This window comes from Leptodactylus fuscus, chromosome 10 (genome assembly GCF_031893055.1).
Source record: "Leptodactylus fuscus isolate aLepFus1 chromosome 10, aLepFus1.hap2, whole genome shotgun sequence".
Classification (NCBI taxonomy): Eukaryota; Metazoa; Chordata; class Amphibia; order Anura; family Leptodactylidae; genus Leptodactylus; species Leptodactylus fuscus.
The window spans coordinates 37,231,441-37,245,729 of NC_134274.1; the positions used below are offsets into that span (position 1 = coordinate 37,231,441).

General features: G+C 44.1%; 1 protein-coding gene across 2 annotated transcripts in view; it reads right to left on the reverse strand.

The window, feature by feature from the left end:
* The window catches only part of POLR3A (RNA polymerase III subunit A), a 32,184-nt gene extending 18,214 nt beyond the window's left edge, over window positions 1-13,970 (reverse strand). For both annotated transcript variants that reach the window (XM_075257900.1, XM_075257899.1), the window contains exons 1-18: window positions 13,835-13,970; window positions 12,055-12,190; window positions 11,602-11,739; window positions 10,841-11,012; window positions 10,514-10,668; window positions 9,714-9,953; window positions 8,232-8,394; window positions 7,675-7,811; window positions 6,639-6,742; window positions 6,170-6,311; window positions 5,300-5,440; window positions 4,061-4,130; window positions 3,808-3,935; window positions 3,159-3,297; window positions 2,487-2,651; window positions 2,177-2,349; window positions 651-762; window positions 337-455 (exon numbers count right to left, since the gene is read on the reverse strand). In XM_075257900.1, coding sequence (XP_075114001.1) covers window positions 337-455; window positions 651-762; window positions 2,177-2,349; window positions 2,487-2,651; window positions 3,159-3,297; window positions 3,808-3,935; window positions 4,061-4,130; window positions 5,300-5,440; window positions 6,170-6,311; window positions 6,639-6,742; window positions 7,675-7,811; window positions 8,232-8,394; window positions 9,714-9,953; window positions 10,514-10,668; window positions 10,841-11,012; window positions 11,602-11,739; window positions 12,055-12,190; window positions 13,835-13,875 — 2,475 coding nt within the window. In that variant the 5' untranslated portion in view covers window positions 13,876-13,970. The remainder of the gene's footprint in view (window positions 1-336; window positions 456-650; window positions 763-2,176; window positions 2,350-2,486; window positions 2,652-3,158; window positions 3,298-3,807; window positions 3,936-4,060; window positions 4,131-5,299; window positions 5,441-6,169; window positions 6,312-6,638; window positions 6,743-7,674; window positions 7,812-8,231; window positions 8,395-9,713; window positions 9,954-10,513; window positions 10,669-10,840; window positions 11,013-11,601; window positions 11,740-12,054; window positions 12,191-13,834) is intronic.
* Between the last annotated feature and the right edge of the window lie 319 nt (window positions 13,971-14,289).

A 14,289-nucleotide genomic window follows, 5' to 3' on the forward strand; every position in this document is an offset into this window, starting at 1 on the left:
ACTTACTGTGTAAGCGGCCATGTTTCTTGTGTATGCAAATGAGATAACTACGGTGGCGCGAAGAAGACAACGAAAGGTAGGAGAAGGATAGCCTTTCTTAAGGCTATTTCAACGGGTTAGGGACAAAAAAAAAAAAATAATATTTCTGAATGATAGGATCCCTTTAAATATTGTAGGTACTAGATTTCTGGATATGGAACATTGATCCAGATATTTAACACGATTACCAGATTCCTCATGGGGATGGGTTACTTTCCTGTGGATCAACATGGTAGGTTTATAGTTTGGACTTGATAGATCTGGTCCTTTATTCAACTTTGTTTCTATGAAACTTACCTTTGAGTGTTTCTCAAAATGGGGTAGCGATCGGTTCTCAAAGCCGTCAGGAACCCGGGAGCCGCTGATAGCCTGCTGGCCCACACAGGCGATCATCTGGGAGATGTTAATAAAAGAACCTAAGTAAAAAGGTAAAAGGTCACAAGGACTGGTACACAACTAACATGTTCTACCTTTCTAGGTAGCCTTAAAGTCCACGTCAAATTTACTGATAGACAATTGTAACAATCAAAACCTCACAAGCTTGAAACATGGAGACCTATGAGACTTGTATACAATATTATTTTTAGAGCAGGTTTTCATTCTGTATTTACCTTTGGAGCCGCACAAAGCCATGATAAGGGGGCTGTTGCTCTTGTCGAGCTCTCTCAGGCAGGCACTACCAGCGTGGTCTCTGATCACTGACAACTCGCGCAAGATCAAAGCCTTGTGCAACAAAACAAGATGAGAAAAGAAAAAGACTACAAAGTTATGAACGGTGATATGAGAAAGGATATATGGATTCCAATTATTATGAGCTGGGGCCAAGATATGTATTTAAGCGCATGATAGAGAGACTGACCGGAACAGGGAACAACACTCCTGATCAAACATGATACAGGTATATAGTGTACTGTAATATAGAGGAGTTGGATGCAACAGAATCAAATGAACAAGACATGTCCATGTGGCAGAGAATAGGGACACATCTGTAGCCACTCTGACCAGCACACTGCTCCCCCTATAAGTCCAACCGCACTCCGTACATCTAAGGGCTAGTTCATACGGGGCACGGTTAGGCGGATTTTGGTCCTGATTGTGATGCGGGAAGCCACGTCAGAATAGGACCAAAATGTACCTGCCGCGACTTCCAACAGTCGCGGCTTCCCGCTCCGGAGTAGGCCCAAATAAATAGGCCTAGTCCACAGGGTGCTGCCGTGATGCGGACGCCGGGGCTGAATCCGCCTGAAGAAAGGGCAGCTCGCTTCTCTTTTCTGTGAGCGGCAACGTACTGCTCACAGAAAAAGTAAGCTAGCGGTCTGCATAGATCTCTATTGTGAGAGGGGAGGGTTCTGACGTGGATTCAGCGCCAAAATCTGCCCCCTCTTGCCCCGTGTGAACGAGCTCTAACAGCCCCTGATTGCCTGAATTTTAAGAGTCAAAGCTCGTTCACATGGAGAATTTAGCTGCAGATTTTAAAGCAGATCCCGCCTCAAAATCAGAGGCAGATTATACATTGCAACATATTCAATGTGAGGCAAAAATTGCAGCAAAACGCTGAAACAATAAATAAGGTCCATTCATCTAGGCCTAGCCCATGGAAGAAATCCAATACTGTGATGGGGCCACATGGTGGCTTAGTGGTTGGCCTTGCAGCGCTGGAGTCCTGGGTTTAAACCCTGCCAAGGGCAACATCTGCAAGGAGTTTGTATGTTCTCCATGCGTTTACGTGGATTTCCTCCCATTGTCCAAAAGACATACTGATAGGGAAAAATGTGTATTGTGAGCCCTATATGGGACTCACAATCTACATTTAAAAAAATCCAATACTCTGCTTCATTATTCCACTGTGAGGAACGGAAAATGAAGCGGAATCAGAGTTGGATGTTCACCTCAAACTATCCTTCACAGTCCCTTAGTATGATTTACTTAGGTATGGATTCTCTGTCATGAGCCAAGCACCTAAATATGAACCAAATCTTTAAGGTCTTAAGATCATACAAAAGTATCTTACAAGTTACATAAGGAATAAGCCTGGACTGTTTGCCGGGGTTTAATTGTATGTTAATTAGTGAAAAATTAAATGTCTAAAGTTTCACCAAACACAGAGATGAAGAGAAGACCTGAACATCGGACCTACCTCCAAGGTCTCTTCAGCACTACATCCAGGCTGCTGTTGTAACTTTCCAGTATTCAGAGCTTCAATGTACTCATCGCACTTCTTGTACCCGGCATCTAAGAGATCCTGTTTGGCCTTCAGCAGACCTTGTCCAGGAGTGACATCTCCAATGCCAATAGAGAAACCTCTGTTTGCTGATCCAGACACAATGCAAGAGGAAAATTATTCAGTTCAGGTTGATATCACATTAAATTTTATGAAAAAAAACAAACATTCTATCTGGATAAACAATTGCAAGACCAAAAATGCAATGGCAGAAGCCTTCACTTACACAGATATACCGGTGCCAGTCTTGCCAGGCGTGACATAGCATCGGCAGCCTCAACTTGTCCCCAGTCTCTCAGGAGGATGTAGAAAATATTATTCTTTGAGCCAGAACCCAGAGTACCCTTGTCCATGCTACCGCACATCAAATCACTGTTCTGAATGGTCACAACTATGCAAGGAGAAACACAACTTATTTTATTCACTTTACATTTACTTGGAGATTCCTTTAACATTGGGCAAGATGTTAGTTTAAAGGGGTTTTACGGGTTAACAAGATTTATGAATTATCTTAAGGATAGGCCACCAATACCAGATCGGTGAAGATCTGACACTCTACACCGCCACCGATCAGCCACTGATAATGGAGCAGGAAGCAGATAGCTCTGCTCTCTATGTAGTGGGTGAGATCAGGGACTGCAGATCAGCTCCAATACATTTGGATAGGATCCAAGCTGCAGTGACTTACTTCCACCACATACATACAGAACAGAGCTGTCTGCTTCCTGCTCCGTTATCCGTGTATGAGAACAGCAGATCGGTAGGGATGCCAGGTATCAGAATTTGGGATCTGCAACCATGTCCAGAACACAGGTCTCCATAGAGGTGACTCTCTCCATTAACTTCTGAATAAAGCCAAGCCAATCAAAGATAAAAATACCATAAAAACAAAACTTACAAGAATCATTATGGCACAGATCCTCTCCTTTCCCACAGTACTGTTTCCCCTTTGTACGCAAATTGGCACGGACAGGATTGTCCAAACTCGGTTGTAGGATTATGCTGAAGATTTGCTTTCCGGTCCACAAAGTCACTGGCTATGGGAGTGAAAAAGTAGAATCAAAACCCACAATAAATTAGATTTTCTTCTTGTACTTACTGCAAAATTTCTCTTTCGTTAATAGACTGGGGACACATTTCCATGGAGGGGGCAGCTTCAACCTCCACAGGGTCTGACTTCAAAACTAAATCCTTGGGGCATGCCACCTTAGAGAAGAAGGAGGGCACAGATGGCTTGGAAGTAAAAGAGAGGAGGACCAACATGGGGGAGCACATGATAAGAACTTCATCTTATATCAACCCCATTCCTCACAACTAGGTGTCATTGAAGCAGCCAAGGCAAGATTCTTTGAAGAACAGCAGACGACTGCCCCACCCAAGGAAGAGTGGGGAATGGCTGGGGTGGGTTTGGTCACAGTGGGCTTTGAAGTCTACATGGACAAGCCGTAAAGATAGGATTTTGAAGGAAGGCTCTCTGGAGTAGGATGGGTGTCAGCATGGTGCAACTTTAAATGTACTTACTTGAGCTGGAACATGAATACGAATACCTTTAAGATTGCTGGATGGGGCAGCCGGACTTTAATCTTCTCATCTTTACCAACTAAGATAGAGGCGATAATCTGACAAGCTTTGGAACGGTCAAAAAACGTGTCCTTGAGAGTGAGGAGGTACGCAGCTGGAAAAAGAGAACATTACTCTTATTATCAACACTAACACTACAAGATACACAAGAAAACAGGCTCGGCCTACAACAACTTCTCAATCATAAAGAAAGCAAAGGATAGACTAGAGGCAACATACCTGTAAGAAAGTCTTGAATAGCAGCGATCAGCGGCTCCCCATTACGTGGTGTTACCAAGTTAGCCTTTGTCTGAAAATCACGTTAGACTGTGAGTATTCCATAAAATACCATAAGAGGGAAACCGCATTAAGATAACCAAATATTGCAATATCAAGTGATCTATTAGGCGCGATCTACTCAATGAAGATATGGTACGATATGGCCATTCCACATATATTGTCACATCTGAACAAGACATTAAAGAGAAACTGAAACGTGTGATAAATTGAAACCATGTTTACCATCCAAAAATATAAGTACACAACAATGTACAAGTGTATTCCTAAAATCCCCATCAAGAGAAGGGGGAACCTCAACACATGAAGCTAATATATTGCCACTCTATGCGACTGGAGAAGACAGCATGGTGCTGTATACGTCTTATTTTCAGCAGTCACAGAGTTAAAGAGGACCTTTCACCATATCTGGGCACAGGCAGTGTTATATACTGCCAGAAAGCTGACAGTGCGCTGAATTCAGCGCACTGTCGGCTTTCCCGATCCGTGCCCGGTGTAAAGCGCTATCGGTCCCGGTACCGTAGCGCTTTACAGTCAGAAGGGCGTTTCTGACCATTAGCCAGAGACGTCCTTCTGCCTCGCGGCGCCAATCGCGTTGTGCTGTGGAGCGGGGAGGAACGCCCCCTCCCTCTCCTGATAATGCTAGTCTACGGACAAGCTGTGCGAGCAGAGGGAGGGGGCGTTCCTCCCCGCTCCACAGCACAGCGCGATTGGCGCCGCGAGGCAGAAGGACGTCTCTGGCTAATGGTCAGAAACGCCCTTCTGACCATAGAAGAGCTACGGTACCGGGCCGTAAGCTCTTCACACCGGGCACAGATCGGGAAAGCCGACAGTGCGCTGAATTCAGCGCACTGTCAGCTTTCTGGCAGTATATAGAACTGCCTGTGCCCGGATATGGTGAAAGGTCCTCTTTAAATGTGGAAGCAGTATGTATGACCTTTGTATGTATGTGTGACCTTTGGCTGATTCACAAAGGAGAACAAGGGACATTCATTTTCATAACCAGACATGGTCCCACCAATGGGGCCCTCACAAGGCAGATGCTTATCCTGTAGATAGAGCTGAAAACATGGCAAAACCCCATCGTATTATACTAATAACACAAAGGAAAATGAAACTGAAAATGAAAATGAAGGAAACTAATAACACATGCATTTTTAGGCTCCAGTCGGAAGCACTTACCCCCATCAACACATAGGCTTCTGCCTTGGCTTCTTCTGTCTGAGGGAGATGGAGGTTCATTTCATCCCCATCAAAATCAGCATTGTACGGCGTGCAGACACATTCATTAAAGCGAAAAGTTCGATGTGGCTTAACTTTGGCCTACACAGGAAAGATATCCAAGAATTACAACTTATGTTAAGTCAATAAAAGATAACAAACGATTTGTGCGGGCAGTGCGCGGCAAGCACACGGACCCCATTGTAGTCTATGGGGTCTATGTGCTTTCACGGCATAGCGCTTGCAATTGTGATTGTATTCCGTCCAGGGGATCTATGCAGACTCTTCCCGGACGGAATACATACGCTAATGTGAACCGACCCTGAGGGGATTAATATACAAAAGGTATGTGTGGAATAGCCTTTCTAAAGGCTATGCAAGTATGCATTTAGTTAAAAATGAGTTCTCTCAATGAAAGAACCCCTTTAAAGGAATTTTCCCCAAGACTAAGTTATTGAAAACAGACAGTAGTACCGCCGATCAGCTGCCTGAAGAGGCCTCAGTTTTCGGAAGAGCTGTGCAGCCTCTTCACTCCTTGCCAAACCCACTGTTGTACATTGTATAGCATCTGTGCTTGGTACTGCAGCTCAATGCCGATCATTGGATCCCTTCTTGTGAATGGAGCACCAATGGACCATTCACTTCTATGGGGCAGCTAGGACTGTAATTGGGCCCCCAGCGATTGGACTAAGCCAAGAGTGGATTTAGCAGAAGGGAGAGGTACGTGTGATCCCATTTCTTTTAAAGCCACTCCTAGTTCTGACTAAAAATAAACCAAAAAAGCAAAATTAACCTTTCATCTATTGAACGTCCCTATACTGAATTACTCACTATGTGAGCCATGATGCTGAGTTTGTGTAGGGACGGCTGTCGGTTGAAAAGAACGATGTCTCCATCTATTAGATGTCTCTCCACTATGTCGCCATATCTGAGCTCTTGAGCTATTTTTTCACGGTTACCATACTTAAGAAACCTGTAACAGTAAAGGTTTACACTATAGACTTTCGTAAGGGAAATACATAGCATTGATAATAAAATGGATACATAGACATCTGATAATGGATATATCAACACTATTTCATCATTATTATTGCTATACACAATCTTCCTGCTGCTGACAGTAAGAAACCATCTAAGGGTCCATTCACAAGGAGTTTTCTGGCGTGGATTCTAATGTGCAATTTGCATCAGAATCCGCGGGGAAAGAAGCCTCCCATTGACTTCAATGGGTTCCTTTTTCCACGAGCGTGAATGGACCCTAAAGGTGAGAAGTTGAGGCTTTGAAACAAGTAAGGCTGACCTCTTCATCTGGGTATGTCTCTGCTGGATGAAGTTTGCCCCTGGATGAACCTCTGGACCATTCTGCACTAGTTTCCTCATAAAATGGATATTAGCTTTGTTCACCTGTAAGAAAAATTAAGAAAAGCCCAATGCATGCTTCTTTTGGTTCACCATGATCACATCATATCATATCATACCTGTAACTCTGTGGCTGACTTTACCCCAAATGTACAAAGCCCAAGATGAAAATGGATCCTTATAAAACAGGAAGGCTTAAGCAACCCATACAAACAATCAATACAATTTTAGCAAAATCGGCTGACCATTCAATGTGTATGGGGGCTTTATAATCTGACCTCTACTTGGCCAGCAAAGGGTTCAATAAGTCCAGTCTTCATGAATCTCCTCCACTGTGTGCATTTAGAGGTTGGAATAGGAGGCCAGGTATTCTAAGCCTTGGTCCTTCCACTATGTACAGTAAAGAATCAAAGGAGAAGCGAATACTTATGTTGTCCTACAGATTCAGGGGCAAGCAAAAAATCCTGAAGACTGACAAGCACTGAGGGAAAAGGGTTTTTTTACCTTCTTTCCTGACCACAAATACACACAAAACAGTTGGGATACATTGTCATACTGCCCTAAAATAGTGCACAATTGCACAAGTGCCAAGAAACTTACAATCGCTACAATGTAGCAGAACAGACGGCCCCTCCTCGCCAACTGAAGATGGGCTCACAAAGTCTATGAGTAGGGTTGAGCCAATTATGAGATTTCAGGATCGACTTTAAAATCCGGATTTCCGATCATTTTCCATTCAATCCTGATCGTGAAATTTACTCGATCACTGATCGGAATCCGATCTTTTCCAATGGCTCAACCCCATCTATGACCCAGAGTTCAGCACAAGAAAGTAAAGAGACAATTCCCGACGATAGGAATCTGCTGTTTTGTTTTAGAAATTGTTGGGGGTCTCAGCCACCGGACCATCTCTGGTATAAACCTAGCACTTTAACATCAGACGTTGTTTTGACATCACAATTACTCTTTGAATTTACCTTTTCGGGAAAAGTAAGTATTTTGGCCACATGTACAGGAACAGCAACTTCATCAATACGGAGATTTGGATCAGGAGAGATAACGGTGCGGCCGGAGAAATCGACTCTCTTACCAGAAAGATTCCCTCTGAACCGACCTATGAAGGTTATATTAAAAAGAAACATAAAAAAACCTGTGAAAACATAGAAGCCAACTAAAAAGGAAGTCTATCAGCTCCAAAATTGCTATTAGAACGAGCACAAATATAGGTTTAACAAAAGTACAATTGGACATTTTGTATCAAACGTCTAGTATATACATACACATTGTAAGCCGATGGCTGGTCAGGTACTGGAGGGGTCAGTGGCGTAACTAGGAATGGCGGGGCCGAGATTAGTTGACACAGCCATCAACAAGTTTCATACATTCCCCCCTGTTCATGTCCCTCACTGCACTACTATTTTGCCATGTAACAACCGTCTTGTCGCTGGATCTGACATTTATCAGTCATATTATTAACAACCATGTACTGTGACATCTAAGAGTAGATTTAGCCTTAAGAGATAACAGACCATACCTTGTTTGCCCTTCAATCGTTGAACAAAACCACGCGTCCATTTCTTGGGGGCCATATTTAAAGGAATCCCAGAGAGTTCACTATTTATGTAAAGTGCGCACTGCAACTGCAGGAAATCCCAATCCTCGATGATCATCTGAGTCTTGGCTCCTGAGATTCTGTGCTGAAAAAATACAAAAAATCTTCTTACAATCTATTGAGATCTAAGTTCCAGTTATCTAGTTAATAAAAGACGGAACAAGAAGAAGATACACAAGTACGACAATTTTTTTTTTTTTTTTTGGCTCCCTTGTGCAGATCTCATTTTTCACATTGTCTATCTGAAATTCTACAAAACGAAGAGCTAGGGTTCGAGGGGTTGTACAGTTTGTAAAATGATTGCTTAAAATGGTTGCTACTGGGGATATAAACATAACAATCCGGGGCATCACGGTGGCTCAGTGGTTAGCACTGCAGCCTTGCAGCGCTGGAGTCCTGGGTTCGAATTCTGCCAAGGAAAAAAGATCTGCAAGGAGTTTGTATGTTCTTCAAGTGTTTGCATGGGTTTCCTCGCATTCTACAAAGCCCTATATGAGGCTCACAATCTACATTTAAAAAAACAAAAACCATAACAATCCAGTACTCAACTCTCCCCTCTGCCTCCATTTCCAGCGGCCACACTATTGGTCTGTACACAAGTCTCTTGGCCGACATCATAAGTGGCATCCTTTTTGTGCTAGGTGACCACTATAGACAACCGTAAGCCTCAGCACAAACAGCACACGGCTACTGTGACATGCAGTTTGTAAAGAGGTGACCTTGATTACAATTAATGGCAATTATTTAGGTCACATGCCCTTTAAAGTAAGAGTAGGAGTTGGAGAAACCTCGCAAGACAAATGCTCGGAAGTTTTGTTCATACCAAACCAAATCTGCTATTATACTTTGGGGTCTCTTTAGACCACAAACTATAACAAGCAGAGGCCGCAGGGATGTCTGTGTTTTGGGCCTGTGATTTCAATCAGAAGACCAGAAGATAAGAGGGAGTTGCGGCAGAGCCCAGGAGAGGCGTTTGATCACATCTCTGGGGACTCTGCTTGGTTTGGGCCGAAAGAATCCGCTGGGTATTCGTTTCTTGAGGTTTGCCCAACAATTTCTGTTTGGTAAAAAAGTAACTACAGTTAGAAGCTTATAAAGATAGTAATAATACCTGAGCGAACCAATGTGAACAATATGACGTTGGTTATCTGGGCTGACATTCGGTCTCACTTACTTTTCCATCAATTGCCCAATCATAACGTAATGACTGAGGCCTGACACCATAATCTGACACAAACATTCGAGCAAACTGGAAACAGAGACCCCAGGACAGGTGAATACTTACTCTCTCTTTATGTTTATATCCCCAGTACCGGCAAAATTAAACAATCAAGTGATGAACTGGACAACGCGTTTAAGAAAAATAATACAAGCAACAACAACAACAACAAAAAAAACCCTTACCTTCTTGATGACATCGTTTAAGAATATTATTTCTGTCAGCTTCATAGTGAGGTCATCTTCATTGGTGCCAGATTTCAGGTCACTGACTACGGAAGGCCGAATACAGAGCGGAGGGACGAGCAGTCTGGTGAGGAGAAGGTCACAAGGCTTTCCAGCCTCTGGATTCATAAGTAATAGCGGGACGTCTTCAGCTGGGATCCGTTTCAGGAGATTCAATACAACTAACGGGTTTAGATTTTCCTGTATCCAGATAGAGATGAGACATTAAGATCTTGGACACAAGTCACCAATGTGAAAAAACAAGAAACACTTCTCCATGTCTGCATGTATGTATGTATGTATGTATGTATGTATGTAGCATCTGAGACCATCTCCAAATATGTCAATGGTTGATATAAATGGTGAGGACTTCAGGCATGTTTTAAGTTTCTAGCTCGCCAACAAAGATTAGGAGACCCTAGTTTTCTATCCCAAGTGGTATTTGTAGCATATGCTGTGAATATACACAAGTCTGGATGTAAAACCCACAGTGTATAATCTTAAGAAATCTCATGGAATCCTAGCCCGCAGCAGATCAATTCAGACTGCAGATTGTTACGTTTTGCAATGAATAGGACAAGTTTTGCACCAAATCCTTAACAAAATCTCCAAGTGTAATGCATACATATTCGGCTGCGGGTTCATTGTGTATTTTACAGCAAAAGAATAGGTTTACGTGTGGATGTGCCCACCACATAAAATATAGATGAAATAGATTCTTAGATATATTTGGCTACTTGAAGGCTAACACATGCACCCACCTGCGCCCGTCCTAAGAGAGCCTCCACTTCCTTGTTGTGCTCTATGGCGTTCTCAAAGGACTGCAAGAACTGGGACACCATGGGGTCTATCACTTTTTTAGTGGTCTTGTATTTTTCATGAATAATTTTCAGCAGCCCACACTTCTTCACTGGACCTGTGAACACAAAACAAAATATAATAATGGATCGCACAACAACGTGGAGTTAAACCCATGTTAAGCGGGTCGGTCTATTGACGTCAGCCCAGAACACGGTGTTGATGGACACTTAACAACAGCTTTTGCTTCATTTATGATGCCTATGATACAAATAAAGAAATAGTCTAACCATTGAAGGCCCCACAGTACAAGCAAATGGTCTTCTTCCGACACTTCTCCGATATCTTCTTTTTGAGTCCTCTCTTCTGCAGGTAGGTAAGGCCTGGTCTCTTTAAGTAATCCAAGAACTGTTTCTTCTCTTCTGTGCTCAACATGATATGGGAGCAGGTCTTACAGATCATCTGAAAGAATCAGTGAAAATGCACTATAATATGTGTTTCAATAACCTATCCATGGGTTAAGTGGTAAGTGTCTGATCACTGCAGATTCTTCTGCCGGGACATCAACCAATTCAATACAGCAATGGCCGCACATACAAAAGCTGTAGGACTGATGGGGAAAATCAGATCACAGCACGGGGCTATCTCCATGAATAAGACACAAAATGTAGTAACAAGACATAGAATACCAACTCTTAGGATTGGTGGTGGTGCATAGGTCAAGTGATGAGATGCGATGGATGCCCTGGTAAATTTGAATTTTGATTTCAATGGGGCGGACATAGACAAGAGTTGTGAATTTTATTAGAAAACCTCATCAATGACTCTCAGTATGGACAAAGCAGAAAGTCAAAAAGCCACGCACTGTATTTCTTTATGCATAAATTCACTTATAGCATCATTTTACATTAAAGTAAAGTCTGCAAGTCTTATGGATTTGCTGCAGATTTCGCAAGAAATTATTCCATGTTGTATAAGATGATTCCATGTGTGAATTATAAGTGTCTACTTCATTCATATATTATTAGTAGTACTGAAATAACAGAATTACCTGTAAAATACCAATGACGGCCTTGAAGTACCCTACATGAAAGCAAGGCAGTTCAAGATCTAGGTAGCCATAATGTCCTAAGCATTCAGCCAAGTTCTTTCCACAGGTCAGACAGGGGCGATCCTTCTCACTGGTACCCTAAAAATGTACACAACATATTAAAGATGTTGTCTATTTTCGCAACCTGATTCTCTCCGTTCCACCATCTCAAGAGGATTCCCCACAAGAACCTCTTGATGTCCAAAACACAGCAGATAGAAGATGACTGCCAAACCTGCTGATTTCTGCTGACTTGTCATACCAAGATAACAAACTGTATCCAAGATGGCTAACACAGTAAACATGAACCCGTCCTTACTTACAAAAGCCTTTTCCTAAGAGGAGACAGACAGTAGACCAAGAAGAAACATAGAAGGCAGAGTATATACATACCATACATATATATATACATACCATGCGATGGTCCAGAACCCCGAAGGGCAATGGTGAATGGTTGTTGTCCTGGCTGTACAGGCTCTTGCTCACCACCTGGATGTGCGCCTGCTGCCTCATCTGCTCTGCGGACTTAACCCCAAAGCAGATATGGCTTCTATAGACGTAGAGAAGAAAGGAATATAGTAAGCGTTATTAACAAGGCGGCCATGTAATGTGTTAACCCTTGTCTGACCAGGCTTTATGCTACATTAGGGAATTGTTTTAGCTCTTTTTTCTTTCGAGATCCTGGACTTTCTATTGGAATCAAATTGACCCGTTATGCTTTCAATAGGACGGCAGTATATAGGGACTCAGTGTCGATCAGCAGATAACCACAGGTACAGCACAAGAGATTAGCTATGTGTGATTGGGATAACTGTAGGTGACCAAACAAATGAACGGGGAACCATGTAGAGTGCAGGAGTTGACGATAGACATCTTTGGTAACTCAGTTGTTAACTTGCAGCATCGGGGTCCCGGGTTCAAATTGACCTAGGATAATATCAGCAAGTATATATGTTCCGCATGGGTTTCTCATGTGTTGGCCATACGCTGAATACAGTGCACAGTCAAGTTTGCTGGTATATGCCAAGGCGCAAGAGATAGCAGTGCCCATGGTTTCGACACAGGTGTCTCACCACGGTCACAATGGCAGGCCTTATAGCTCAGCATCATACTGACAGTGGAAGGATATAGGTTCCGAAACTAACAGCCAGGGGCGTAACTACCGGGGAAGCAGCGGAGGTAGCTGCCACATGGCCCAGCGACAGCCGCTGCGTTTTTTTTTTTTTTTAATAGGCCGTTACCGGCTGGAGTTACGGGCCTTATATACTTACCCATCCTGGCAAGGGCCGGGATCGGTAAGTGACGGCGTGGGCCCCACAAGCACTATTATACTCAGGGGTCTTTTCGGACCCCCAAGTATAACGATCGGAGGCCCGGGAGAGGTAAGATAACATAAAAACCTGTGTTACTTACCTCTCCAGGCAGGCTTCGGCTTACTTGCGTGACGTCATATGACCCGCAACGCAGGGCCCCGGTCGCATGACGTCCTAGAAGATGGCCGACAGTGACCGAGAATGCAGGGGAGTCAGGAGATAAGAAACTACTGTTACTTACCTATGTTTGTGTCGGCTCCAGGGGTCAGTTGGTCGAGGTCTTCAGCATGGGGGGGGGGGGGAGGGGGGGCATGTCAAAAGTTTGCCACGGGGCCCCGCCATTCCTAGTTACGCCACTGCTAACAGTATAGATACCTCTGGCATTGGGATGCATAACGACAAAACTGACAGTGACATATAATACCGCCGATGTCAGCGGACATCAAAGATCCCCTTTAAGTGATGACCTAAGGATGGGTCAACAGTGAAAAGACCCCTTGAAAATGCAGCTGTGGGGCCATACACATGAGACTGACTAGCAGACAATGTGTATGGGGTTGAGCCGAGTGTGCATGTGTGTGGCAGATCAGCTGGTGACTACACATTACTGCATACAACCCCCTGTATGAAGTGTCCTCAGCAGTATGACAGACAGACACATGACAGATACAGGAGCCGTCATCTGCAAGTACTACAAGTCTCAGCATGCACCAGCTGCTGGAAGTTGCGATTCTCTGCAATAGGCAGATCATAGTGTTTTATGACGCTTCATTTGGGTCAGTATGTCTCCATACACAACTAGCGGTCAATGCCGTCGCGTTATTACTGCTGAAGCATAATACATAGCGTCCGAGCGCTGCGGTACCGCACGTAACACTCACATCTTCTTAGCCACATCGGTTTCTCTGAATTGCTCCTTCATGTTGTCCCTGTGCTGTCCCCGCCGCCACACGTGCACTGCCAACCATTACAGGCTCAGTCCTGGCTAGGATGGAGCGGCTCCGGGTGGGTATGACGTCACGGGAAGGGGCGGGGACTCGCAGGGGGCGGGGTCTCTCACATTACAGTGGTGAACTCAAAACAGGAAGTAGGAGCAGTGCGGGTGTAGTGGTGTGAGGGGAGGCGTGTGTGATATCAGGGTGCAGGAGCAGTGCGGGTGTAGTGGTGTGAGGGGAGGTGTGTGTGATATCGGGGTGCAGGAGCAGTGCGGGTGTAGTGGTGTGAGGGGAGGCGTGTGTGATATCAGGGTGCAGGAGCAGTGCGGGTGTAGTGGTGTGAGGGGAGGCGTGTGTGATATCAGGGTGCAGGAGCAGTGCGGGTGTAGTGGGGTGCGGGG